General features: G+C 40.4%; 2 protein-coding genes across 4 annotated transcripts; one reads left to right on the top strand and one right to left on the bottom strand.

Annotated features, from left to right (window-relative positions):
* The first annotated feature begins 1 nt into the window (after position 1).
* On the top strand, positions 2-15,816 carry dcaf1 (ddb1 and cul4 associated factor 1). Of its 2 annotated transcripts, none has more exons than XM_086069673.1 (25): positions 2-191; positions 819-936; positions 1,003-1,079; positions 1,172-1,245; positions 2,181-2,294; positions 2,826-2,963; positions 3,078-3,665; positions 3,785-3,886; positions 3,975-4,133; positions 4,409-4,588; positions 4,712-4,921; positions 4,999-5,168; positions 5,276-5,400; positions 6,226-6,461; positions 6,545-7,608; positions 7,680-7,878; positions 7,953-8,035; positions 9,788-9,872; positions 9,982-10,215; positions 11,262-11,355; positions 11,432-11,536; positions 11,655-11,728; positions 12,376-12,471; positions 13,922-14,174; positions 14,850-15,816. In XM_086069673.1, the coding sequence occupies exons 2-25, from the start codon at positions 824-826 to the stop codon at positions 14,903-14,905; spliced, it is 4,629 nt and encodes a 1,542-aa protein (XP_085925799.1). In that variant the 5' UTR covers positions 2-191; positions 819-823; the 3' UTR covers positions 14,906-15,816. The 2 variants fall into 2 exon arrangements, with proteins under 2 accessions (XP_085925799.1, XP_085925800.1); XM_086069674.1 differs by lacking the exon at positions 2-191 and adding an exon at positions 699-719.
* Positions 15,817-17,234: 1,418 nt separating this feature from the next.
* On the bottom strand, positions 17,235-27,038 carry cables2a (Cdk5 and Abl enzyme substrate 2a). Of its 2 annotated transcripts, XM_086070016.1 has the most exons (9): positions 26,480-27,038; positions 24,908-25,000; positions 22,896-22,973; positions 22,623-22,719; positions 20,059-20,227; positions 19,734-19,831; positions 18,948-19,054; positions 18,202-18,406; positions 17,235-18,106 (listed from the first exon to the last, which is right to left on the bottom strand). In XM_086070016.1, exons 1-9 carry the CDS (start codon positions 26,959-26,961, stop codon positions 17,966-17,968), a joined length of 1,470 nt encoding a protein of 489 aa, XP_085926142.1. In that variant the 5' UTR covers positions 26,962-27,038; the 3' UTR covers positions 17,235-17,965. The 2 variants fall into 2 exon arrangements, with proteins under 2 accessions (XP_085926142.1, XP_085926143.1); XM_086070017.1 differs by lacking the exon at positions 22,896-22,973.
* Positions 27,039-27,760: the final 722 nt, after the last annotated feature.

Below are 27,760 nucleotides of genomic sequence, written 5' to 3'. Positions count from 1 at the left end.
GATGACGTTGAGAACGTGTTCGCCATAATGACAGTAAACCATCAACAAAAAAGCCACATTATACATTGTAAGGTTTGGCTGTAAAATTCCCCCGATACCGTTTGCTTGCGGCACTCGGGTCTGGATCCGTATCGACATATTTAAGCATTGGAAACATCTGAGAAAAGTGAAGAACTGAGCGGAACAGCGAGGTGAATTTAGCATGTTAGCTAGCTAAATAACCAGTTTACCTACGACACCGCTAGCGCGTGGCTAATGCCAACACTGGTGCTAACATACGGACCGGTCGCCGTGGTTCCGAAATGTGTTTACTTATTGAACACAGTACGACGTGCACGTCAAAAGTAAATACAATACTGGATTTTAAAGTGAGCACGTTTACATCGTCATAAGTAGTCCGACTCCAGTTAGCTTCCTTGTTTAGCCAAGGCACAGCGAGTCCCAAGAACGCATCTTATTTACATCCTCTGAATGCGAGGAAGTGCACAAGGTCTTGCTTCAATCAGAATGACTGCTTTCAAGTACTTGCTTGCAGTGTGCTTGTTTTTTCACAATCCTTTATCTTGACAGTTGTAGTCCCTGGAGATTGCTGCACCTGCAACCGGCTAATCTGTCTCTTTTTCTACTAAATTTATCATAAGCATGTTCCGGCTCGTTGAGTTTAAGTACAGCTTCCTTGTAATGTGTCTCAAAGACGTTTTACTCCGAGTTCTTTGATTGTAAGTCACAATTGAACAGCTGCTATGTGGATATGATAGAAGACAAGGTACATATTATGGTTTAGAATTGAATGTTGATTTTCCTGGGGTTCCTCATAGGAGTTATGGCGTCGGCATCTGCCAGTGTGGACTCCAAGGCAGAGCTGACTGCTCTACTGGAACAGTGGGAGAGGGAACAACAAGGCAGCACACAGGAGCTAGTTAACATTCTCACCAAGTAAGTAGTTTTGTCTCATCAGATTAGCCATTTTATTCCAGCTGGTCATTATGTTCAAACTTTCAGAATCTCTGAGCTTGTCGAGAAGGAGACTGAGGAGTACCACAAAGCGGACCCCGACCCATTTGATGATCGGCATCCTGGTATGAAAAAGAAAACGGAACAAGAGCTATTATTTGTTAATATACAGTAGTGTATTTACTCATGTTTGGTCTTGTTTGTCCTTTGCCACTAGGGAGAGCTGATCCAGAATGTGTATTAGGGCATTTGCTCAAGATTCTGTTCAAGAATGATGACTTCATGAACACAGTAAGGATGGTTGGAATGGGTTTATATTAGGGGTGGGGTGGTCCAGGCAGTGACCTCCGCTTTTGGGCCGAATTAGCCTTTTTTCCCCCTGTCTCTCTTAAATTTGTCTCTTTATTTTGATTGTCAACAAAGACAGTGTTTTGTTAACTTATTTTACAGTCTAAAACACAGCTCTTTTGAATGGAAAATTGCCTCTTATTCCTTGACTTAATGTGTACATGTTAGAAAGAAGGATGGATTGATGTGCCAATTTAGTAGTATAAAATATGTATAACAAATTAAATTTTAGGGGAAAAAACAACTGGTGAAGCTGTTGGATTAAGTGCAAATCAATTCATTAGTCTGACTTCAGACAAAACCAATCAACCCACACTTAATTGAATTTTTCATTTTGAGTTGGGAATTGAAACGTCACTGAAATGTGAAGTGACCAAACTCAACATATTTGGCCACAGAAAAGGTCTGCAAATCATCAGTAATAAATTCCACTGTACAGGTCATTTTTTTACGTTAATCCCAAATGGCGTGGAAGGTGTGTTTAAAAAACTTTTCAAGATATACTTGTCACTAATGTTCGACTCGACTGTCATGTGTCTAGCACGAATATGAACACGGGAAAAGCTTGGTCATATTGCTAGGGTTTCTTCAAAAAGTAACACAGTAGTTTCAACTAGTAACGCTTGCAGTAAATTGTCAAGTTTTCACTCCGTTGTCCTCTTATACAATGGTGAAACAAAAATTGTACATTGAATGTACAGGCCAGCATACACACACATAGAGCGTCAATGCAAAGTGAATTGGAAAAAAGACACGAGTCTTTAGGATGTAATGTTCCATGCAGAGCGTACTGAACAGAGTACTGGCCCATTGCTAAATGGGTTGGTACAATGAAAGTGAATTTGAAAGTGCTTCACAACTTTTCTTCTCCCACATAGTTGGTGAATAGTTATGTGATGGCCAGCAGGGAATTTGCCCTCAATGCAGAAGCTTGTCGCTTGCTTCAGAACATCATGCCTGGCCTGGAGACAGCAGTGGTCTTTCAGGAAAAGGTACATTACGTTTGAAATGAACATGACATTATTTTGTTTCCTTCCTGGTTTCTGAAACATAACATTCAGCATTCACACTAGTTAGATTATTACATTTACATTGTAATGTACATTTAGTCAACAATAATAAAATTACTTAGGGCGGTCAATCAGTCACTGCTTTCAGTTGTTAAATGGCTAAAGTCGGTGCTATATAAGCAGAAGCACTTGAATACTATGGGGATCGTCTGATTGATGTGGGGTCATAAAACTACTGATAGTGAAGTCTGTAGTACTAAAGAGTCAATATACCAGGCCAGCTATTTTCCACAAAATGTTTTTGTTTGTAGAGTCAGAGTCCAGCTTTGAAGAAAGCTCCACTTACACAATGTTTTACATTTATCTAGTAGGAACAAATTACATGTTGAATGAATAATAATTAACTACCCCATTTTCTTAAAAAAAAAAAAAAGAAGACTTTGCTAAGACATGATCTGAGACGACTTTATTGTAACTTGTTAATCTTTTATTTTTTTTTTGGGTACTTTTCAGGAGGGAATAGTTGAAAGGTTGTTCAAGTGGGCTCAGGAGGCCGAGCAGCCGCTCAGAATCTATGCCACAGGCTTGTTAGCAGGCGCTATGGAGAACCAGGACATTGCAGCCAACTACCGAGAAGAGAACTCTGTGTTGGTCAGTAGGGGGCGCTAGCTTACAGGCCTCATAAACGAATTGTAGTGATCTAAAAAATATTCAAACCAAGATCCTAATGTCGATCAACTCGTTTTTAATTCTCTTCATTAACAGGTGCCATTGATGCTGCATCGCTTACGTGAGCTTCAAGATAAAGATGCAGAGACAAAAAAAGAAATCAAACGTCCCAGAAAAACCCTGAGTGGACCTTTGCTACCTTTGGATGAGGAGACTGTTGATGGAGGCTTTGATAAGCCCTTCTCGCTCGAGCGAAATGGGGCTGAAACGGAAGAACCAGAACCAGAAGGGGGTGGCGAAATGAACCTTTCCGCCTTGGAGCCTGAAAACGAGCCTCCGTTTCTTCCCAGCGCCCCTCACAAAACTAACAACTGCGCCACCTCGGCCATTAAAACCATGATGAAGCCCATGTCGGCCACAGGGTCATTTCTGCACCTAGGCACCTCTGATGGTAGTAGTTACTTAAAAAGAAAAGCAGAGAAGGAGAGTGGCAGGTCCGCAAAGCACAAGTTGAATTTCTCCATGCCGGATTCAGAGAGGAATATCAGCGAGCTTTCCAACAGCAGCTGGTCTGAGATGAGCCCATGGGTGATTGGCAACAGCTACCGCTTATACCCTCTGACCCCTGAGATCGAGCAGAGACTCATTTTGCAGTATCTCACTCCTCTGGGAGAATATCAGGAGGTTTGTTTGTTTCCATTAGCTATCATTATTTTGAAAATGTATGAAATCATCATCTTATGAAATTACGATGCAATGAAAAAGCATGATTTTATTTTGTTTTTTCCCCCTCCTATCTTTAGCTGTTGGCAGTATTCATGCAAATGGGAGCCCGTGAGCTGCTTATGCATTATATGGATCTAAAGCAGACCAACGATGTGCAGCTCACATTTGAGGCTCTCAAGGTGAAGTCCTACAGTCTATCTGAATTCTGAACCACACCGAAAAACGCCATACAAACTTACTTACTTGAATGTAAAATTTCTCTCACAGTATTTGGCTTCTCTGCTGCTTCACAAGAAGTTTGCTGCAGAGTTTGTGGCACACGGAGGAGTTCAGAAATTGCTGGAAATCCCTAGGCCCTCTATGGCTGCCACTGGAGTGTCCCTGTGCTTGTACTACCTTGCCTATAACCAGGACGCCATGGAAAGGGTATATTTAAGAAAAATAATAATACTATGTTACTAATACACAAACAGACTTTTTATAATCAGTGTATATATGCACAATTTTGCATACACACACACACACACACGCACACAATTCCTTGTTTACAAATGTTAATTTAATAATTTCAGAACGCTATTGTTGACATTATGACGAGCTTTCACACTTTGTTTATAAATCATCATCACTTGAAAACGCCTATTTGTGTATCAAGTAGTAGCAGCCTATTGGCATTCATTGGTGTGACTACTTCTCCCAAGGTGTGTATGCTGCCCCACTCGGTCCTGTCAGATGTGGTTGGCTACACACTGTGGCTGCTGGAATGCTCGCATGCATCCGGCTGCTGTCACGCCACCATGTTCTTCTCCATTTCCTTCTCTTTCCGCGCCGTGCTGGAGCTCTTCGACAAGCAGGACGGGCTGCGACGCCTCGTCAATCTGGTAGGACCAACCGGCAGCTCGCTTCACACGAGCTCCACTTTAGCCGTGCATATACGTCGCCATCTGAAAATCCACGTTCCAGACTGGAATGCTGAATTCCGCATGCGATTTGGCATCTTCCAGATCAGCACGTTGGAGATCCTGAACCCTGACGACCAGGGAGCGCTGCTGAGTGACGACGAGATTTTCTCCAGCAGGCAGACGGCGAAGCACACTTGCATGGCGCTGCGCAGGTACTTTGAGGCCCATCTGGCCATCAAGGTGGAGCAGGTGAAGCAGTCTCTGCAGCGCACAGAGGGAGGCGCTCTTATTCACTCACAGCCCTACTACAAGGTAGAAGAATGACAGGTGTTGTGATTCAAGATGTAGACATTTTGCAGTGCTTTTTCAGCTTCTGTCATTGGTTGCAGGCGGTCAGTTACAGCCGCGAGCAGGTGGTGGAAATGATGGAGTTTCTCATTGAGTACGGCCCTCTTCGTTTATATTGGGAACCGGCAGAGGTGTTCCACAAACTCTCTTGTGTCCAACTCCTCCTGCAACTCATTTCTATCGCATGTGACTGGAGGACCTATTATGGCAGGTGGGGAGGATGTAGTATTGAATGTCTTGTATCGTCATGATTGTAGTTGTTTTGCCGTTCTGCATGGAGTATGTTGTGTTGCAGTGGTTATGTTTGTTTCCCTGCAGGAGTGACACAGTGCGCTACGCTCTTGACATCCTGAGTATCCTCACAGTTGTACCAAAGACTCAAATGCTGTTATCCGAGACTGTTGCTGTTGTCGATGAGAACGGGTCTACTATTTCTAGTGCAGGTATGTTTGCAGAGGTATAGTATTAACTAAGAGCCATTATTTAAAAAAGAGGGGAAAAAAGTTCGATCCCAATGAGTGCATTGTTGTCTTTTGTGTGTGTGTTTTTTAAATTCACCAAGGTTGGACATAAGTTAAATTGAGTGGATACAAGTACTCATACTTTCTTATGTTCTACACATATGCATTATTAAACACCAACAAAGTTAGCTTATGCTAAACGTTAGCATTCGCGATTAGCATTAGCGTGCTAGCAAATACCACATAAGGTAAACAAACACCAACTAGTATTTAGATTACACATACATCATTATATCTACATTACATATGTAATAGTGTCTTAAAAGTTATAGACGATGCTTCAACATTATTCCATGAGTAAACAAGGGTAGCGCTAGCAGTTAGCTACATGAGGTCAATAACTTCCTGTTTCTGTCTTCTTCTGGGTACATGACTGCCCTCTACTGGTTATGTAGTGAACACTGAAAAACCAAGTGGCAAGTAATATTTTGGAATAATTACAGCCCAAGTGCTTTTTAGGACGTTAAGAACTTCCTTTCCCGTGTATTGGGTAAGCTCAATGTGCTGTATTGTCTTTAATTAAAACCCACTGTTTAAGCAGCAAATAAAATATGCCATTCGCCCACTCAGGGAAGGAATAAAGATCAGATCACAGCCGCCATTCCAATACTGCATAAAAAGTCCGTCTATAAAACATCACCCAATAATGTCTTCGGCGGAGCTTCGAGGGAGAAAGTTTTAGTCAACTTATTTATTTTTTATCCAGCCTTACTTTGTGCGTATGGCTAACTATTTTTTTTCTTGCAGGAATGAACATTGTCTTGGCGGTGGCGGAGGGAGAAGTGTTTGTGAACGATGCCGAGATCCAGAAGTCTGCCCTGCAGGTTGTCATTAACTGCGTCTGCGCTCCCGACAAACGCATGTCCAGCATTGGCAAATTCATTGCCAGCACTCCGCGTCGTCGGCTCCCTCACATGACCAAAGCCAGCGAGAACGTGCTCACCAAGATGTGGAATGTGGTGCAGTCCAACAATGGCATTAAGGTAATTTCTTTTCTAGGAATCATTTGTTGCATTTTATGTTTTTGAAGTTGATGTTTCTGACCTTTTTTTAAACTACCCCATAGGTTCTGCTGTCACTTCTGACTGTGAAGATGCCAATCACAGACGCGGACCAGATCCGAGCTCTGTCCTGCAAGGCCCTGGTTGGTCTGTCTCGCTCCACTTCTGTCCGGCAGATCATCAGCAAGCTGCCTTTGTTCAGTAGCGGGCACATCCAGCAGCTGATGAAGGAGCCCGTGCTCCAGGACAAACGCAGCGAGCACGTCAAGTTCTGCAAGTTTGCGGCTGAGCTGATGGAACGAATATCAGGCAAACCCTTGCTGATCGGCACCGACGTATCCCTGGCGTGGCTGCAGCGAGCGAGCGTGGTGGCCCAGTCCAGGATCACCTTCCCCGAGAAAGAGCTGCTGCTGCTTATCAGGAACCACCTCGTAGCCAAAGGCCTTCACGACACGGCCACGGCCCTCACCAAGGAGGCCGACCTCCCCATGGCGTGCGTGTCACATTCGGCACTCACCGCGTCCCCTTTTGTCTCCGCCACGCCCCCTACCGCCGCCATCGCCACCTTACCCCGCACCCCGCGGCTGGCCAACGGTGTCGGGTCAAGGCTCGGCAACCATCCCTCTCATTCATCCACTCCGTCGCCCGGCCATTTGCAAGCGCGCCCCTCGACATCGCAACCCGCCGCGCCCTCCACAACCGCGTTCCCGTCGACGCCTCACTGCGGCAACGGCTCGCCTCTGATCGGCCGAATCATTTTCTCTCGCGAGCGCCACTCGTGGTGCAGCGCCAGCGGCTGCAAGAAACCTCGCGTGCTGAGGCAGAAGTCGGACCACGGCGCCTTCAACCAGACGCCGGCCATGAAAAAGCAGTTCGACAGGCACATGCCCTCCCCGCCCGCATTAGACGGCATCATCACGGAGTACCTACGGGAACAGCACGCGCGCTGTAAAAACCCCGTCGCCACTTGCCCGCCTTTTTCTCTCTTCACCCCACATCAGTGCCCCGAGCCCAAACAGAGACGGCAAGCACCGATTAACTTCACGTCCCGAAACACGAGGAGGGTCATTTATCCCAAATATGGAGGAGTCGATGGAGGATGCTTTGACAGACATCTCATCTTCAGCAGGTTGCTGTGACAACCCACCATGCGGTTTATTCATCTTTTTGTGTTTTTACACTCTTCTTTGCATTCTGCAGGTTCCGCCCAATCTCCGTATTCAGGGAAGCTGATGAGGATGAAAGCGGATTCACCTGTTGTGCCTTCTCGGCTCGCGAACGGTTCCTGATGCTCGGCACCTGCACGGGCCAGTTGAAACTCTACAATGTGTTCACGGGCCAGGAGGAGGCCAGCTACAGCTGTCACAGTTCGGCCATCACTAACCTCGAACCCTCTCGGGTAAGAAAATCAAGCTCTGACTACGCACACTCGTGTTCAGAGCCTGTCCTAAATGTCTCATTTTGTGTTTTCAGGATGGCTCCTTAATTCTCACTTCAGCCTCCTGGAGTTACCCAACGTCTGCACTGTGGGGGATGAAGTCGGTGTTCATCATGAAGTGAGTCGTTTATCTCAAAAGCTCATTGGATGAAATAGCGCTCGTCTTTGCGTCAAGGTTATTAGTTAACTCAATAAAAGTGAAAAAAATTCTTAACGAATAAAAAGACTATCATACGTGAGCTTTCAGGGTTCATTTTAAATGTATTAATTTTTTTATTGTTGTGCATCTTTGTAGAGGAAGGAAGGTCAAACAGTCATCTGAGAATTAGTTTACCTTACTTAATTACACAGCACTTGGTGACTCTACAAACTACAACTAAAATGGTGTGTTGAATTTACTAAATTTTATTTCATCAAGTTGGTTGCATATAATTCGTCTGGATCCAGAAACATATTTTAAATAGACATATAGTTTAAAATTATATCTGAAGCCAGATAATTTTGTTTCATGCAACCACGAAATAAAATGGAGTATAATTTTTTCAGTGTAGCTAGTTATTAAAATAACTAAAACGAAGCATTTAAAACAGTACTAACTGAATACAAAAAAAAAGTCAAAATGAAATAAAACTTACTATATAATACAAAATAATAATAAAAAACTATTATAACTCCGCTTTGCGTTTCAAACAGCTCAGTTTTAATTGATGTTGTCAGAAGTGTAATTGTTTGAATGTTTTCAGAATGGAATCGGTTGGATTGCTATTATTAATTTGACATTTAATTAGTACTTCTTTAAAAAAATATAAATTATTTAAGATTTCCCTCCCATGCAAAAGAACAAAGAAAGAAGAAGAAAAAAACAAAACAAAAAAAAACATAAAATGGAAAAAAAACATTAAAAAAACATTTAAAAACAAAAATGTAAATGTAGATATAAATATACAGACAGCGGCAGAGCATGTAACACTAGTGACTAGTTAATCAAATATTTGGTAGTTCATAATTAGCAATCGAGTAGTGTCAAAAAGGGTTCCCACACTTTTACAAATGAATCTCTTAAATTATTTTTATCAAAATGAATCCGCTCCAGCTTTACATACTGTGTCATTTCATTCAGCCATCTATTGAAGCATGGGGCTCTTGTGGAGTTTTCCAATTTAGTAATATTAATTTCTTGGCTACAATCATATTTAATATTTTAGCTCTTTACAGTGTTTATAACCGCACTTGAACTGTCAGCATGAGCCAAAAATGAAAACTTTCCTAACTTTTGATAAATATATAAATTACTGATTTACTGACTTCCCCACTAAGTACAGCTACTCAATTTATTATTTTTTGCTTTGATCCACCTTTTGTATTGGAATGAATCAGATCATCCAAAAGATTATAGCAGTTGTATTGAATCTCATTCAATTGTGCCAGCATGGGTCATGCCGGGGCTCGAGATGAGAACAGAAAAATCATAATTATCATCACCAATACCACTCTGCATATTTTCTTTCAAATAAAGACAAATAATGATACCGAGATAATTCATTCATCAATTAATACGAGCACCACCTACAGTGCAAACCAAACAAATATTAGCACCCCCCCCCCCCCATCTTTCTCCTTCACCTTGTTGCTATTTTCCCGCTGTCAAAACAGGACTCGTTCAAAAGATGACGTGTCGTTTGATTATGCACGCCGACGACCCCGAGGCCTGCCGGCTTCGCTTCACGGCACACCGAGCATTTGACTTCACTCATCCACATAATGCAACTCTGCGCTGCGTGTTCCCGAACTCAGCAACATGCCGTGACAAGATTTATGTTCACTGTTGTTCCAGTTTAAAAAATAAATCTTCCTCCCATGTTGTCTGCAGGCATTCCTTTCTGGGTGACCATTATGTGGAGTTCAGCAAGCTGTCACAAGACCGCGTCATTGGGACTGAGGAACAACTAGCGCATGTATGTATGCCGCTATTTCAAACTGATGCCACACAATATGAATGCAGGGAAAATCTTGACCTTCACGGATGACAGCTCAGGTTCCTCTTTTTTTTCTTTTTCTTTTTAGATTTATGACATCCAGACGGGCCAGGTGACCCTGACTCTAAATAACCCCGACCTAGCTAATAACTACAAGCGGAACTGTGCCACGTTCAACCCCACAGACGACCTGGTGCTGAACGACGGCGTGCTGTGGGACGTGCGCTCCGCTCAGGCCATCCACAAATTTGACAAGTTCAACATGAACATCAGTGGCGTGTTCCACCCCAATGGCCTGGAGGTCATCATCAACACGGAAATTGTATCCTTGAAGCACTCTGAGCCAATATTGTTTTTTTTGTAATCTTATGGAACAGTTGGATGAATAGATGTATGTCGTTGTAGTTTGTAATCAGGGTATGCCAAAAAAAATCACGATTATCATTTACTACGATTCAGAATCGATGTAAAATGTCCAAAAATTTATTTTATTTAAATTGTTTTATACTGTCTTGCCCTTGTTGGGAGTACTTTTTATGTTGTACACGATTTAGCCACTTAGGGGCAGTGTGGTTCCGCGCGTTCTGATACACTGTGAAGTTGTAGCCACATTAAAGAGTTGAAGGAAAAAAGTTATGATCAAATTATGCCAATAAAAGTTTTTATTTTTGCAGCGTGGGAAGAGCATATTCTAGTGAGTAATGTTAACATGCTTGTCTGTATGCATTCCTGAAACGTTTTAGAGTGAATAGCCGTTCTTTTTAGCCAGCTAATTAGCAATTAGCGAGTCATTGGCGCTTTCAATTGTGCGTTAGCCTTGAGCTAGCTACGTTTGGGAATCAAGCTAAACAAAGTGTGTTTGCATTTAGGTGTGCACTGTGTAATTTTCTTTGTTTTGTGTGTTTATATTTACAGTTAACCTCAACTGGAGTGTAATAAACGGCTTGATAATGTAACAATAGCATTGCTATCTGCCAAACTATGAATATAAATACTATATATATACTATAAAAGCGATACAATTTATAGCTAGCTACATATAGTAGCAGTTGTGGTACAGTTGTGGAAAAAGGGTCTTTCCTCACAATTCATAACTTAATTAAAAAAAGAAAAATACATTTTACTGTCACCATTTGTCATTTTGTCTTGCAAACCAGACTGGAGTAGACGATTATTTGCATATCTATAGATTGAAGCCGAAATCCTTGTCAATTTTTGAATCAAAAATCATTTTTGAAATGAGAATTGATTCTGAATTGAATCGCAGACACAAAAATCTGAATCAAATTGAACCGAGGGACAGTCAAAGATTCCCACCCCTTGATGTAGTCAAACACCATATGGTTGTTCCTTAATCTGAGTTGTTAGTGGGACCTGCGAACCTTCCACCTCCTTCATACGGTTCCTGCTCTGGACCAGTGCAGGACAGTCTTCAACAATAACGGCACCGTCATTTATGGAGGTGAATAAATAGTCGTCTTGCTCTGCACCTGGATTCCGTTTTAACCGACTCACTCTGAACCCTTGTGCATCCGCAGCGATATTACAGGCTGACGATGAGGACGACATGATGGAGATGCAGATGAAAAGTCCTTTTGGTTCGTCCTTCCGGACTTTCAACGCCACAGACTACAAACCCATCGGTATGGCTGAGGACGGTCGTCATCCCTCGTCCTTGTATACTGTATTGTCAAATCACATTTGAATATTATGTTTGGCTACTTTACTGACATTTTTTTCTTTTGTTTGTCTTTCTCCCAGCCACCATTGACGTCAAGAAGAATATTTTTGATCTGTGCACAGACTCTAAAGACTGCTACCTTGCTGTAATTGAGGTAGGCTCTGTAATGTTGCATTTTGAGTATGATTAACTCATTCACTGCCATAAATTCAAGAAAAAAAAAGATTATTAAAAATTTGGGTCAAGAGGCGATCAATAAAAAAAAATTTTTTTTAATTAATCGCATGATTTCACTAGTTAACTCACGATTAATCACAAATTTTATATCAGTTCTAAATGTTCAATAAATTTTTTTAGGTTTTCACACTCTTGAAAACAAAAGTAGAAAAAAATTAAACTAATAGAAATAGTTCAAATGAATTTATGACGTTTATAGCCGTCAATGGCAGTGAATGAAGTAAAAAACAAAACATATATATATATATATATATATATATATATATATATATATATATATATATAAAAAATTCAGGGCGTCAGGCGATTAAAGTTTTTAATCATAATTAATCGCATGACTTCAGTCGTTAACTCGCGATTGATCACAAATTTTATATCTGTTCTAAATGTACAATAAAAAAATCTAGGTTTTCATACTCTTGTTAACAAAAGTGGGGAAAAAAAGTTAAACTAATAAAAATAGTTCAAATGAATTTTGGACATTTATAGCCGTCAATGGCAGTGAATGAGTTAATAGTTGTCATTTGTTGATCCATACTAACAGTTGGTGCTTTTATTCTATAGAACCAAGACTCCATTAACACGGACACAGTCTGCCGGCTTTACGAAGTTGGCCGACAAAGATTGGCCGAGGAAGAGGAGGAGGATGAGGAGGATCAGGTATTCGTTGTATTATTTTCATTGATTCCTAACATGGATTTCTGATGACCATGAATTGATTGTTTTGTGGTTGACTATTCACACATTTACCAATTTGTGTGTTTTTCTCTGAATCCTCACCAATCTTCCATTTTTTTGCGCTTTGTCTCGTAAAGCCCTAAGATGGCGCCAAAGGACTTGCTCATAAGAAATTGCAGTGCATACAATTTATATCAGGGATGGGCAACTGCTGCCTCTAGGGTTCCCTGATTAATTAAAAAAATAGTTCGGTGTCGTAAAAATATGTATTAAAAAACACCGATAAACATTAAATGTATGTTCTCTGGATGGGGGTTAATTATTTAAAAAGAAGATTGAACAAAATTAAAAATCAGCAAATATATGAATTTGCAACTGCAAATATGCATCCACTGTAGTTTTAAGTTGTAATATCAACATTCACCACTAGATATCATTTTTGTTTATTATGTTTTTTTCATTTTGGTATGATTTTTAGTTTATTATGAATGCTTTTTCATTCATCATATGTTCTTTTTTCATTTACAGTCATTTTTCTCCATTAGAAGTTTTTATTTATTTATTATACAGCACAGTATGTATATTTTTCGTTTATTCTAAATGTTTTTTTGTTCATACTATATCTTTTTTCATTTATTATATATGTTTCATGGCTAACACCTCACCACACACTTTATACATGCACTTTTCTCGATAGGCGTTAACATTTTCTCACATACCGTATCTCTTATTTAAATACAGTTGGCCTATACACTCTGTGTTCAAACCTTTGTAGATTATTAAAATAAGAACAATAAAATACAATTAAACTAATATCCAAAACATTTATTGGAGAAGCAAAAATATAACTATCGATACATTTTTTTTCTATGTTTTCCTAATTTAAAAAAATAAAAATAGTAATTAAAAACACACACACACATGCACACCGCCGCAGTACCCCCAAAACTCCACTCGAGCGTTTGTGGCCGGCGCGTGTCTGCGTGAACCGTGAGATGGGTGAAGGCGGCGCGCTGAGCTGTCTGACAGCGGCGACGGACAACGCGTGCATACACTATAAAAAATGTCAAAAATGCTGTAAAAAAAAAAAAAGCACACTGTAAAAAATCTGCGAATGACGAACCCGCGAGAAAGTAGGCCTAATTTTTTTTTTTTTGCAGATTTGAAATTATATGCAGGACAAACATAGGACCTCAGTAATATTAAAAAACGTGTTTGTTGTTCAGCAGTTTTGTGCCTTCGTTGAATGCTCATTTAAAAATTTTTGTCCTGGGGGACAAAAATACATTATGTGGGGTTATTTTGTTCTTGACTTCAAACCTGTTGGATTGGGTAATTTATATTTCATACATCCATTGATAAATGTCTTATAAAATGTTAAGAGAGCACATTTTGTCCATATAGTATCTAAAATAGCATTTTTGCGCCCCAGGAGGATGATGATCAGGAGGAAGATGACGACGACGACGACGACTCCGACGACGACGACGTCGATACAGATCCTCTTATCGCGGAGCTGGAGAACGAAAACGGTGGAGACGACGACGACGGAAATGATGAGTTCTCCCCCTCCGACGAGGAAGTGGCTCACCTCCTCGAGGAGGACTTGGATGGAGGGGACGACGACGACGACGACAACGATGACGAATCTGACAATGAGGATGCGGAACTGGATGTGGACAATGGTACGTGCTGCTCGAACATGCAGTATGAGGTTTCCACTTGACAATCATTAACTCATTCCCTGCCATAAATTCATTAAAAAAAAAAAATAATTAAGGGCAAGAGGCGATTTTTTTGTTTTATTTTATTGTAATCAATCGCATGACTTCACTAGTTAACTCACGAATAATCACAAATTTTATCTGTTCTCAATGTACAATGAAAAAATCTAGGTTTTCATACTCTTGATAAAAAAAAGTGGGGGGAAAAAGTGTTAAACTAATAAACTGTTAAAATGAATTGTTGACGTTTATAGCCGTCAACGGCAATGAATGAATAAAAAAGAGAGAAAGAAAATATTGTAAAAAATTCGGGGCGTCAGGCAATTAAAGTTTTTAATCATAATTAATAGCATGACTTCACTAGTTAACTCGCGATTAATCACAAATTTCATATCTGTTCTAAACGTACAATAAAAAAATCTAGGTTTTCATATTCTTGTTGGCAAAAGTGAAAAAAAATGTTAAACTAATAGAAATAGTTCAAATGAATTTTTGATGTTTATAGTCGCCAACTGGCAGTGAATGAGTTAAAATTCACACCTAGGGGCAATTTGCTTGTTTTTGAAATGTGGGAGGAGCCCACTGCGTAGCCAGGAGGAGGAACATTTTTAAAAAAACGCCTTGTGTCTCAAACAGACAGCTCCGACAACTCCGACCTTGAGGATGACATCATTCTGTCCCTCAATGAGTGAGCGCCGACGGGCAGCCGGGACTGAATAACTGGATCACAAGTCAAGACCTCGGCGTCGTAGACGTGAGCTACGGAGGAAGAGGCGAGCAAAAGAGGCCCATCTGCAGATGCGGCGGGAGAGGATGAATGGACTTGAGGGATCGGACCAAGGAAGAATCTCAGAGATAACGCAAAACACCACGATTGTGTGTGATTTATAGATTTATAGAAGAAAGGCTTGATGTGAAGGGAAACGGCCAGCGTGTGGATGCTTTGAAATCCTTTTATAATTTCACAAACCTCTTAATTAGTATTTCTGTTGTGCTTAAAAAAAAAAAAAAGGCTCCCATGAGTAGCAGTTGTGTTTCGAAGAGTGGAATGCGTCCAAAAGCATTAGACTTTTAACAGCAGACTGGAATAATCATCAAAAATGTACATAGGTTTTGGATTTCAGCTGCTGAATGGATGCAAAGAAATCAGAACACTTGTGATTGTTTAACATGGCCTCTTCCTTGACGGTGGATCGACTGCCGCGGCGCTCCTGACTTGCTCACCCAAACCAAAAGAACGCTCAATGTGTGACATAAACTGCCAATGCCTCCTGCACACGCAAATGTTCATCCTGCACCCAGTGGGGTTTTTGCTTCTGGGAAATTTGTGCTTTTGTTAAGAAAAGTGGCGGAAATTCAAATATTTTGGGGCAAAAATAAAATATAAAAATCTATTTTGATTTCAAGTTAGTTTCTAGGTTGGTTCAAACATTGAGGAGGGAAAGCTCTGGCTCAGTTTTATAAAGCCACTAAAAGAGTCGCACCTGTTTGTTTATCGGCCTTCTTTTTCACAAGAAGATGACTTGATTTTCTCAAGACATTTAATGTACAGCTTGTATGTACCAAAAGTATTTTTTCCTATAAATAAAACTCTGGAATTAAATTGGTGTGCCTCTTTACTGATGTGAATGATTTCCAACTCTGTCAGTCTGAAGGCATTTTAAAACTTCTCCACATGTACACACACACGCACAACTTGTACTTACGCAATTGTGAGGACATCCATACACATAATGCATTTCCTAGCCCCTTCACCGAACCCCAACCATAAAAAATTATTCCCTCTCCTCATTCCTTACCCTAACCTCAAGCATAACCCAATTCAAACCTAAACTCTAAAACCAAGTCTTGACCCTCAAAAAGAGGTCTTAAGAATGTCCTCAATCTGTTGGTTAAAGACGTATTTTGGTCCTCGCAATGTAGTATGTACACACACACACACACACACACACACACACACACACACACACACACACACACTGAAGCAAGACAAAATGTAGTATGATTAGCCCATTTTAACACATGCTTTCAGGAGATCTCAGGTGTGTTTTTGCAGTACAACCAAGATTGAAATTTTGTCAGGAAAAAGCGCACTAGAAAAGCTGAACATTATTTGTGGTTAACCTCAAATAGAGGGAGCGCATGTGGGAACTTTTCTGGGGAGGGAGTGTAATTTCCCGTTCAGTACAGTAGGCGGCAGTAGTGCTTTCATTTTATAGCAAAAATAAAGAAATACACATAGCAGCTGATGTACTTTGCTCGTAAAACCGAACAATTATGGTAAATAATTTAAGTAAAGGACATGACATTGAATTGTATATGCTACGTAAATGTGTAGATTCTAAAACAACCTGCTAGCGGACGTTAACGCCCTTATAAGTGTTAATATTTTTTGCCATTCATAAATTCTTCGGCGCTCTCCGCCATGTTGAAACTTGAAAAGTTATCTCAGCTCGGAAACTCGGGTATCAAAATTAATTCCCAGTTGTCCAGTGAAAAATATGACATGAGGGGGCGTTCATGTGCAATTTTCTAGTCGACATGTGGTATTTACCATAATGTCAGTACTAAATTGTTTACACGTATGCGTAGCATTTTAAAAGTAACGTAAAAATAAATATCTGAAGCACTGGACTAGAGGCACTTCAAATGGTGGCGGGTGTGTCTTGGCTCCCATTTAACTTAAGACCAAAAATTACAATTTTGTTTAATAAAAAAAAAAAATCCCTGTCAGAGCACAATGTCCAATGGTTTTAAATAATTTCGTCCGTTTATCTGGTTTTATTAGCTGTTTATTTCATAACATTACACCAACTGATTGGATGAAGATCAAATGATGGCCTTTTGATTTCAGTGATTACTTCCACGTGGCCACTGTTGCGAAACAGCGAAAACATTTTCAAACATCGCTAACAAAACGCCAATATGCTAAATCAATGTAGTTCGAGGGATCTGAGTATAAAACAACCTTTCATTTATTTGGACTATGAATTCTTTACAATAAAACACCTAAAAAATAACTGAATTTAAATATATTTTATTCGTTCACACAATACAAAACGTTTATTTGACCAATTTTCCACCAACATTCAGGAACATTTTTAGCAGTAGACATTTTTAGAGGTTTCACAACACAAACATTTCTTTGGACTGAAACATCATTTTTACAGCATGACAGTTAACAAATTCATTGCCACTGGATTTGCAGGCACTTAAATGTTTGCACATCTACACTGAACAACACGCACTGCTGCCTCTGATGGAGCGCTGAATACATCCACACACGCACACAGACATTTCTTTACTTTGACAACAGTTAAAGATGTCACAAAGCAAAATTCCTGAGAAATCAAACATGTGCCAGTGATGCACACTGGTGGGGCCTTGTGCACAACACGCACACACATTACAGTAAACACATTACACAGAGCTGCCATGAAATACATTAAAGAATGCCACAGTTGTCACGTGCCACAATCTACAGTTCAATGTCTAGTCAAAAGCTTCAAACTGCATCAGTGTCACAGTGGGTTTAATAAAAGGCATGTTTAAGAAAAAAAAAATAATGCTATTTAGGTCATCATGGTGCAAAATCCACAATTATAGAAAAGCCATTTGAGCATTTATTTTATCATCTTAGTAGTATTTGTGTACTACATCAAGGAATAAACACCCAAAGGGCCTCCCCATTACTACACAGTTTCCCAAGAAAGCAGACGAGCACATCTGGAACATGGAGCCAGCTCGACCAACTAGCCCTGCTTCACCAGGCGGCGGTAATGCGGCATGACCTTGCTGTCGGGCAGGTAGAGGCCCATCTCTAAGGCAACCAGCACGGGGAACTCCAGAGGAACCAACTCGCGTCTGTTGATGCGGAAACGCTCCTCCAGTTTCTGTCGGGGTAAAGCGAAGGATGTGATTGGCTGCTTGGTTAACTAGAGTGATGATGATGATGATGATGATGATGATGATGATGCAGTGTCCTCACGTCAATGAGCTGCTTGACCTCGGGCTTCCTGAGGTCACTGCTGATCTTGGCAGCCAGCAGCACGCACGCGGCCGCCACCAGCTTCCTGTTGGGCTTGTTGAGGCGTCCCTGCAGCACCAGCTTCTCAAAGTAAACAAAGGCCATCGCCGTGGTGACCGGCTGGAGGTTGCACTCCTCGCTCACGGCCCGCATCTCCCTCTTCAGGCTGATGTGGCGGAAAAGTGGGACTTTTTTTTTTTTTCCTCTTTAACTCATTCACTGCCATTGACGGTTATAGACTTCAAATATTACTATTATATATTATAATAAATATTTTAATTATTTGTATTAGTTTAACTTTTTTTCCACCACTTTTGTTAACAAGAGTATGAAAACCTAGATTTTTTGTATTGTACATTTAGAACAGATATAAAATTTGTGATTAATCGTGAGTTATTTCATGAAGTCATGCAATTAATTACGATTCAATTTTTAATCGCCTGACGCTCCTAATTTTTAATAATCTTTTCTTTTTCTTTTTTTATCGCATCAGGCGATTTTAAAAAAATATTAATTAATCGCATGACGATATGTTCTAAATGTACAATAAAAAACATTTCTAGGATTTCATACTCTTTTTAACAAAAGCGAAAAAAAAAGGTTAAACTAAAAGAAATAGTTCAAATGAATTTTTGACGTCAATAGCCGTCAATGGCAGTGAATGAGTTAAAAAGGCGAGCTGGTAAGATTGGAAGACGCGTTTGTACCTTCGGATCTTGCTGAGGGTGAGCAGGATGTGAGGGAACTTCTCCTTAAAAATCTCGTTCATGTCCTTCTTCAGGTCGGACGGTTTGACGTACTCGATAACCGTCGTCTGCGGGGTGAGAAATGTTTCCAATGTAGTAATAATAATAATGATAACAATAATAAAAAGAATATGCTTTCTACTGTACTCTACTCTTGTTAACAAAAGTGGGAAAAAAATGTTAAACTAATAGGAATAGTTCAAATTAATTTTTGACGTTTATAGCCGTCAACGGCAGTGAATGAATAAAAAAAAAGAAAAAGAAAATATTATTAAAAATTCAAGGCGTCATGACGGCGATTAAAGTTTTTAATCATAATTAATCGCATAACTTCACTAGTTAACTCGTGATTAATCACAAATTTTATGTACAAAACTAAATGTACAATAAAAAAAAATCTAGATTTTCAACAAAAGTGGATTTTTTTTTTTAACTAATAGAAATAGTTCAAATGAATTTTTGACGGTTATAGCCGTCAATGGCAGAGAATGAGTTACTATTGCATTTGTGGAATATGAATTAAGCAGCAAAATCCACCCGTTTGCATCCATCTCAGCGGGGGCGGCCATTTCGCCACTGGCTGTCGAGTGAAAAAGACATCACAGCTGCTCGGGGGTTCAGGTAATGACCAATCACGGCTGAGCTTCAGAAAACAGCCGAGCCGTGATTGGTCGTTACTTGAGCAAATGTCGTTTTCAGTCGCTACAACAAGAACACTTTGAAGTGATGACCGTCAACAACACTCACCACGTGAGATGCAAATATGAGAACCCGCTTGTGTCTCCCGCAGGGCCACTGAGGGTCGCTGAGCAGGCTGGGGTCGTACTCGGCCACCTCTTCCGTATCTGAAGTGAAAGTGAAGATAATGCGTGTGGCTTCGTCTTCTAACGCCGAGTTACTTTCCACCCAACCAATATATGATGGACTTTCCTTCACATAGATTCACTTGACAACTCAACAAAGATGTTAATTAAATACGGGAGTAACGAAAATGGAAATATATAATATATGATATTTGATGCAGGACTTGCATCAGTTCTCATCGTGTGATGCAAGTGCTCGGTGTCCGTACATGCTTCTTGCGCCACAGTGCTATTAAGGCGCGCAGGGGGGAAGGTCCTCGGCCCGTTGCCACGGAAACGAGTGGGCGGGGTCTGAGCTGTGCCGTTTTCTGGTGCGCCGCCGCTTCTCTGTCTCACCAAGGCGTTGGTTGGATACAGGAACTGAGCGTATGAAATTGTCTGAGCAGGAAGGAGGAGAGAGCACATTGGTAAAGATTGTCTTTCTCAATATATGAAAGACAAAATGACAAAATGAAAATGAACTACAATCCCATTCAAAAGTATTAGATTTGTTGTATACTGAAGATGAATATCATGAAACGAAAGTACAGAATTCTATATTTTATTTCATGATATTTACATAATCTCGATGTGTTAGGTCAGGGATAGGCAAGTTCGATAGGCCATGTATACACGTAGCCGTTTTTTGTTCTTTTTGCAAAATGGGAGATATTGTTCTGCGGCTTGCCCTGTCATCCACACGGATTTTTTTCTTTACAAACGGAGGTTTCTAAAAACTCCGGCCAAATTGAAGATTTGCGTATTTCTCCGGCTCCGGCAGTGAGAGGGGGGGAAAAAAGGTTGTTAAAAAAAGAAGTGAAGCATTTGAAGATTTTGTATTTATCCTCTTTGTTTTCCTCTATGCTGCGTTTATGATGTACTCATTGACTGTTTACAAGTATTTTTTTAAATTAACTCATTCGCTGCCATTAACGGCTATAGACGTAAAAAATTTATTTGAACTATTTCTATTAGTTTAACATTTTTTTCTACTTTTATTAACAAGAGTATGAAAACCTAGAAGTTTTTTTATTGTACATTTAGAACAGATATAACATTTGTGATTAATTTTGAGTTAACTATTGATGTCATGCGATTAATTATGATTAAAAAATGTAATCGCCTGACGCCCCTAATTTTTTATAATCTTTTCTATAAGAAAAAAAAGAAAAGATTATTAAAAAATGTTTTTAAAATAATTTAAATTACTTTAAAAAAACGAAGAAAAGATTTAAATAAAAAATTTGGGGCGTCAGGCGATTCATTTTTTTCGTAATTAATCGCACAACTTCACTAGTTAACTCACGATTAATCACAAATTTTATATCTGTTCTAAATGTACAATAAAAATATCTAGGTTTTCATACTCTTGTTAACAAAAGTGGGGAAAAAAAGTTAAACTAATAGAAATAGTTCAAATTAATATTTGAAGTCTATAACCGTCAATGGCAGTGAATGAGTTAGAGGGGAAAAAAACTCGTTAACAAAAGTGGAAACATTTTGAAACTAATAGAAATACGTCTGTAGCCGTCAATGTCAGTGAACGAGTTAATAATAAAAAAAAAGTCTTGTGTACGTTGACAGCACTAATCCGCATATATACAGATCAGCGGCTGACAGTCCGTGCTTGTGTGACGTATGGTGAAGTGACGTCAAGAGACGAGCAGTATTTGGCTAACTACTGCCTCCTAGAGGCTTGGCATGCATCTCATTGAAGGCCCAATTTGTGGAAGTGGCGTTGCCAGACGGAGGTGTACTCTGATTGGATAGGATTTGGGGAACTGTTGCCACCTTAAGGTCTGGCATTGTTATGAACGTACTTAAAAACGCATTAATGCGGTTAGCTGTGGATGTTTTCTTTTCTACATACGTGGTGGTGTGGACACTATTTTTTTCTACACCCAGAGGAGGGAAATTTCAGTTTTTATAAATACCCTGCTACGTGTGCACATGGCCTTTTAGAGAGCCGCAGTCCTGCATGTTTTGGGTGTCTCCTGCCTCCAACCCAGGTGTTTCAAATCATCAGCTCATAATTACGTTCTGCAGCTGTGTTCGAGGAGGGAGACATCAAAAACATGCAGGACTGACTTTTTTTTTTTGTGCAATGTTATGGACATATGGTAATTTTCTGCCTCTTCTTTTTTAGGACATTTTATGGCAACTTTTCAAACGATTTCTTTTATACTTTTTTTTAATGCAATTCTCTGACTTTTTGGGCAATTTTATCAACATTTTATGCAAATTTTCTGCTTTTCATGTTCCATTTTGGACATTTTTAGGTTTTTTTCATCTCTCTTTTCCTGTCAACATAAAAATTTGGACTGACATTTTTTTAACATTTCATTCATTATTTATTTAATTATTTAATAATTACAGGTAATTCACTTTAAAGGTGCATTGTGCCGTTTAAAAAAGTAATATTAAAGCTTTTTTTTACATCATACATGCTTCACCAATGCCCAGATGAGTAACCAGAGCCCTGACTTAAAATCTTCCCTTTATAGTAGAGTGCGCACACTTTTTTGGCAGAGGGGTGTTGGAGGGTGATGTCATGAGCGTCCCCCCGCAGAGTAGTGGACATGTGGCTTTGTGCTAGCATTAGCCTGTGGTGTTAGCTAGCGTACAACACTGCACGCATGAGCTTTCCACAGTTGGGTGCTGCCAGACGTGGCAGTTGCCAGTAAAAAAGTGACAAACTGTACAAAGAATATCTTGTCTAAGATGAATAAAAAATTTTTTTAAAAATAAATAATAAAATTTTTTTTTGTCTCTGCCCGCATGCTCGTACACTCACTTTATCACACGCGCCCAGCTCCATGCCCTCCAGCGAAGGAAGCAGGTCAGCCGCCACCAAAGAGGACCCCCTTCTCTGCGCCTCCAGCTTGGCGTCGCTGTTCACAGAAAATCACGTGTCATTTCTTCGCCCGTGCTTTCTGTGCAACGTGCGTTCCCTCAGCGTGAACAATGACAAACAGAAAGAAAAAAAAAAAAACAGGCAGCGGGGGCAGATGGCGGCGGGGTGTGTGTGTGTGTGTGTTTGGGGGGGGGGGGGGTGCTTGGCGTGTACCTGAGCTGAGCAATCTCTCCATAGGGCAGCACTGAGAAAGCAGCGTATAACGACCGCCTGGCACAAATCAGCATGATCCTGCGGGGCACAGCAAGTACAGGCACACAACAGATGGGCGCGTCAGTCGACGAGCTGCAGCCCGTGACGTTTTGTCATGGTGACTCAGTCTTCAGATACACGGCTAAAAGGTCTAAATATATGGTTAATATTAACTTGACTGCAATCAATTAGGAAAGGGCATAATAGATTGACTTTTGATCATTAAGAATTGTGTCGATCAATTTCAGGATCCGTTTTGACTCTTTCATATTGTGAATTTGCGTCGTTGCCGTTTTGAAGAAATGGAGGCAAGCAGAGATAGCAAGTAATTCAGACCCATCTAGCTTGCTGCAGAAAAGGAATGCAGAGCTCAATTCTGTGCCACAGCCCGTTTGTCTGCTGTCAGGGATCATATCAGGCCATTATCCATTTCCATTGGTCCAAAACTTTCTTGTGTACTACAAGGTATCACTGTTCATCTATTTATGCCAGTGATGTATAGTGACAGGTAGAACAATTAAATGCTCTTCCAGACCTTTACTAGATGACAGAAGGTCCAATTAGCCTGTGTAACCACCTCTTGCCATCCATACAACAATATGACTGCTTTCAACTAAACAGGTTCAGGTTTCAGTCCTTCTTTATTTTTTTGCAGTCCAGGAGATATAAAAAGTCTTCACAGCCCTGGTCCAATACCAGTTTTCACTGTATTAGAAGGAAAAAAACAAGACCAAATAATCAACAGTTCCAAGTAGCAGTCAGTGCCTTCAGGCATTTACAAGATTTTACAAGAAAGCAAAAATAAATAAATAAATATATATATATATTTTTTTTTTTATTGGGAAAAGCCTACAGGAACATGTGAAATGTATTGCTGTTTATCTGAGCCACTTTAAAAGGTGGCAGGTGTATGCTGGGTTTGACTATGGTAGGTTAATTAATGCTTAACACAGCCCCACCCTAGTTTTAAGAGGGTGTGAACACTTGTGCAACACCATTATCTCAGTTGTTTATTTTTACTGCCCTCTCTGGAAGCATTTAATTAATTAATTTATTTATAATTTTAAAAAAAAATCAAGCTGTACAGATTATGGAATTTTTATGCTAATTTTTATTTTTTATATGGTGTTGCATTTTATTGTCACAAACCCCTGAGATTTGCACACAGTGAGCATAGAATTTTTTTGATAGCGTATGTGAGTAAATCGAGTTGTGATAATCATTTCATAGTCTTACTTTATGTCATTTTGTTTGGTTGTGTGCCGTGGTAAAATAGAATGAAGGTAAAATAAGTGCCTTAGTTACTATCAAAATAAATGGAGGTGAAACACTGAATGAATCCATTTTTGGAATTCCCATCCCTACAATCACCACAACCTAAATTCAGATCAACAATTTGACCATTTATTTTGACATTCAAACTGCACGTCAATGCCACCCAATGGAAGGCGCTTTAAATACGACAATAGCAACTCCATAAAGAGCATTGATGATTGTGGAAAAGCCTGCCTGACAACTTTCCTTCAACACAAGCACAACATCAGACCTGAGGGTCATCAACATGGCCTTGCTCCATCCAGCCTCTTAATACACGCCAACAGGAATAAACATGATATAAATACGAGGTGAACAATGGAGATGGCGCGACAAAAATCAAACAAACAGACCAATATGGCTGCAGAATAATTCATAAGCCCCACTCTTGTGCGGCATGTCATTTTGAGACGGCCTCATAGCTGCAAGGGGTTAAGTTACTGTTGAAAGAGGGTGCGACATGCACTCACTGAACTTTCAGCTCTTGTGACTCGGTTCACTCAAGCAACACCCATCTTAATATTCCCTTGCAGCGTTTACTCGAATAAGCAGAGCTTATCAGAACAATGTCGGTGGGGGATGATAAGGGGATGCCAAAACAAAACGAATGTTGGGATGATGCATAAAAAGGTTTGCGGCGCTAAATGTGCACGCCTCACCTGCATCCTCTGGTGTCATACTGCCTCATGCTCTTGATGAAGTGGACCTTCTTTGGCAACTTGGGTCCAGGGGAACCGGAGACATTCCTCAACCTGTGAGATCGTCCACATGAGTTGAACATCAACAGAAGGCATTTGGGGGGGGGGGGGGGGGGTGTAATGAAGAAGTATACATTTTTAAGTATTTGGGTGCTTCTCAGAAAACTGCTCCGTTGATGGCTACCAATGTCAGCATTTTTTCCGCTTTAAAATCAATCACCACATTTGACTGATTACAATATTGCATAAGAGATCAAATAAACAACCTTGATGAGATTTGTGCTGTTGTTTATGAGTGAATGTATTTTGAACAGTGAAAAATAGCCGTCCCGACGACTTCCTGCATCACTCTTAAAAGCAGCTGTTACAATAAACTGGAAGAATGTAAACAACACAAAACATGAATCAAGTTCCACACTCTCCCAAATGGACAAATATGTCTGTTGGCAAGAAGAAAAAAACTGTTGTTACAAGATGAGTCTATGAGGGAGCTCAAGGGAATTTATGTGTTAGGCAGTGGTTATTTTGCCGTGACTGACAACGTTACTGCTAGTGTTATGTTGCCGTGAACAGTTCTGATTGGTCAATCGGAATTGTTGGCCTACTTTACTGAGATTACAGTAGGATGGCAGTGAATAGGTTATTTTAGCATGATGTCTTGTGTAGACTGCCGTGTTACGGTTCAACTGGCTTCCAGATTAACTAGCTGTCCATTCCAACTGTGGCCGTTTTCAGTCCAATAATTTTGTCTGCAGATTCATCACAAGCTTTCATCGAAATTTTTCAACTGTTCAATTCAATAAACACGTGTAATAAACTTGACTGCAAGAAATTGTAAACATAGTAAAAAAAAAGTAAAAAAAAAAAAAAGTACAGCTATTTGAACCCATGACGCTAAGGAATAAATCAGCTGGTATGCATTTACCTGCGTATAATTTGGAATTTGAAGTTCGCCTGCAATTCACGGCAAAATAATGCTAGGTCACCAGTTTCCGGTCACAGCAAAAATAACCACTGCGCATTTGTTGTGTAGATTTTAGAGGCTTTTGAAATGATATGTTCATGCTTTTTAGGAAATGAGACAAAATGGGCGCCACTTATCACATTAACTTAAGTTTTCAAGCACCAGAAACACCAAGAACTTGACTCAAGGAGGATTTTGAGGACTTTAGCCTAGGATTTTCAGACCTTTTAGTTGATGATAAACATTTATATTCAAAATCTTTGCAGTACACGGATGTGGAGGATCCGATGACTGCGTTTAGTCATTTGTTGATCATTTCGTCATCCGTTTAGCTATAGTACAGGAGTGGAATCAATACTTGTACTTTTAGCAGTCATTGTTTACATGAAGTATCTGTACTTGTAGGATACATGAAAATACTGACTGAGTAATTTTTCCACCTCTGACAAAAAAGGCCAAAAGACGGCAGCAGCTATGAAGATCCTTGACAGGAGAAGTGTCAAAAGGAAGGAATCTCAGCTTTCGCCGCTCAATCAGGAAATGCTACTGGCTCGTGACGAGGCACCAACCTGGGTCGTGAATCCTGAGACTGTCCGGCGGGCAGAGGGCTTACTGCGGGGGTTGAGCGACCACGGGAGACGCAGGGCTGTTGAGCGCCGGTCAAGGGGGACAGCGGGGTGTCCGGGCTTTCGTCTACACCGCCACCCTCCAAAAACACCTCGTTGGCCCCGGCGGACCTGACCGAAGGACCGATGACTCCCAGAAAACTGGACGAAGAGCTACTGGCCGACGGAGCGGGCTCCACCGCCTGAGATACCGGCCCTTGGCTCTCCGTCGGCGGGGACCGTGGCGGCTCCTCGGCGGCTTTTCGAGCAGCATTGTCGGGGTTCAACCGACACTGAGGCCGTCCGTCGAGTGAGATATTGCTGAGAAACAACACAGCCGCCTGCCTCCTTTTGGAATCTCTGGTTTTCTTTCGATGCTCTCGGTGCGTTTTGGTCGGTTTACTGCTGCTGCCAATGGACTGAAGACCGCAAACTGCCGTTGCCATTCTACTTCGAAATAAAACGTTCCGATGGGTGTCTGTTGGCTTCTAGCAAGAAAGGTTGGGAAGAGCACTAGACCCGCCTCCCTCTCTTCGCTATTGGCAAACAAAGCCTCCAATTCTCGTTGCGGATTGGACAATGCAAAAGTCGAAACGATACAACATCTATATTCTCATTGTTGATTGGTTGTGTAGATTATTTTTTAGCGTAATAGCATAATTGTCCAAATAGTATTTCCCCCATTTCCTGTGCTGAGGAAATAGGTAACGATCAATCACGGCTCACCTGTTTTCTGGGTTTAGTCAGCAAACTGGGCCAGGATTGGTCATTTTCGGTCAAAAGCAAGTGGAAAAATTTGCTTTAGGTATTAATTGTTCATAAAAAAAATGATGAAGTTATCACTTTAATCATAGACAAAATATGATATTCTTACTTTGAAAATGGCTCAATGAGGAAAATTGAATGGTCATTGAGCTGCTACCGGCCTTGGCCACGTGGGAGCAGAAGACAGACAGATACAGTATTCGAGACGGAGGTCTTTGCAGGATCATCGTGACTCTTCTCAGGTTCTTACAGAGGATAAAGAATACATGACTGTGAGTGGGGGAAAAAATGGACCTTAAGTCTCTGTTGCAGAATGATTGTGCATTTTTTTCCCATATGTAAAAGACAGATATTAATTCAAATGTTATGTATTCAAATTCATACTTTTATCTTACATCCCTAGTATTAACAATTAAATAGAATGTAGAGAATTAAACAGTTGTGCATCATGATTAATTAATTGCAGATCTTTCTGATGTT

The sequence above is a fragment of the Leptonotus elevatus genome, chromosome 2, assembly GCF_054856555.1.
Source record: "Leptonotus elevatus isolate MCC_2025b chromosome 2, RoL_Lele_1.0, whole genome shotgun sequence".
NCBI classification, from domain to species: domain Eukaryota; kingdom Metazoa; phylum Chordata; class Actinopteri; order Syngnathiformes; family Syngnathidae; genus Leptonotus; species Leptonotus elevatus.
The sequence above is the reverse complement of the archived record's forward strand: the minus strand, read 5'-3'. Positions and strand labels throughout refer to the sequence as shown.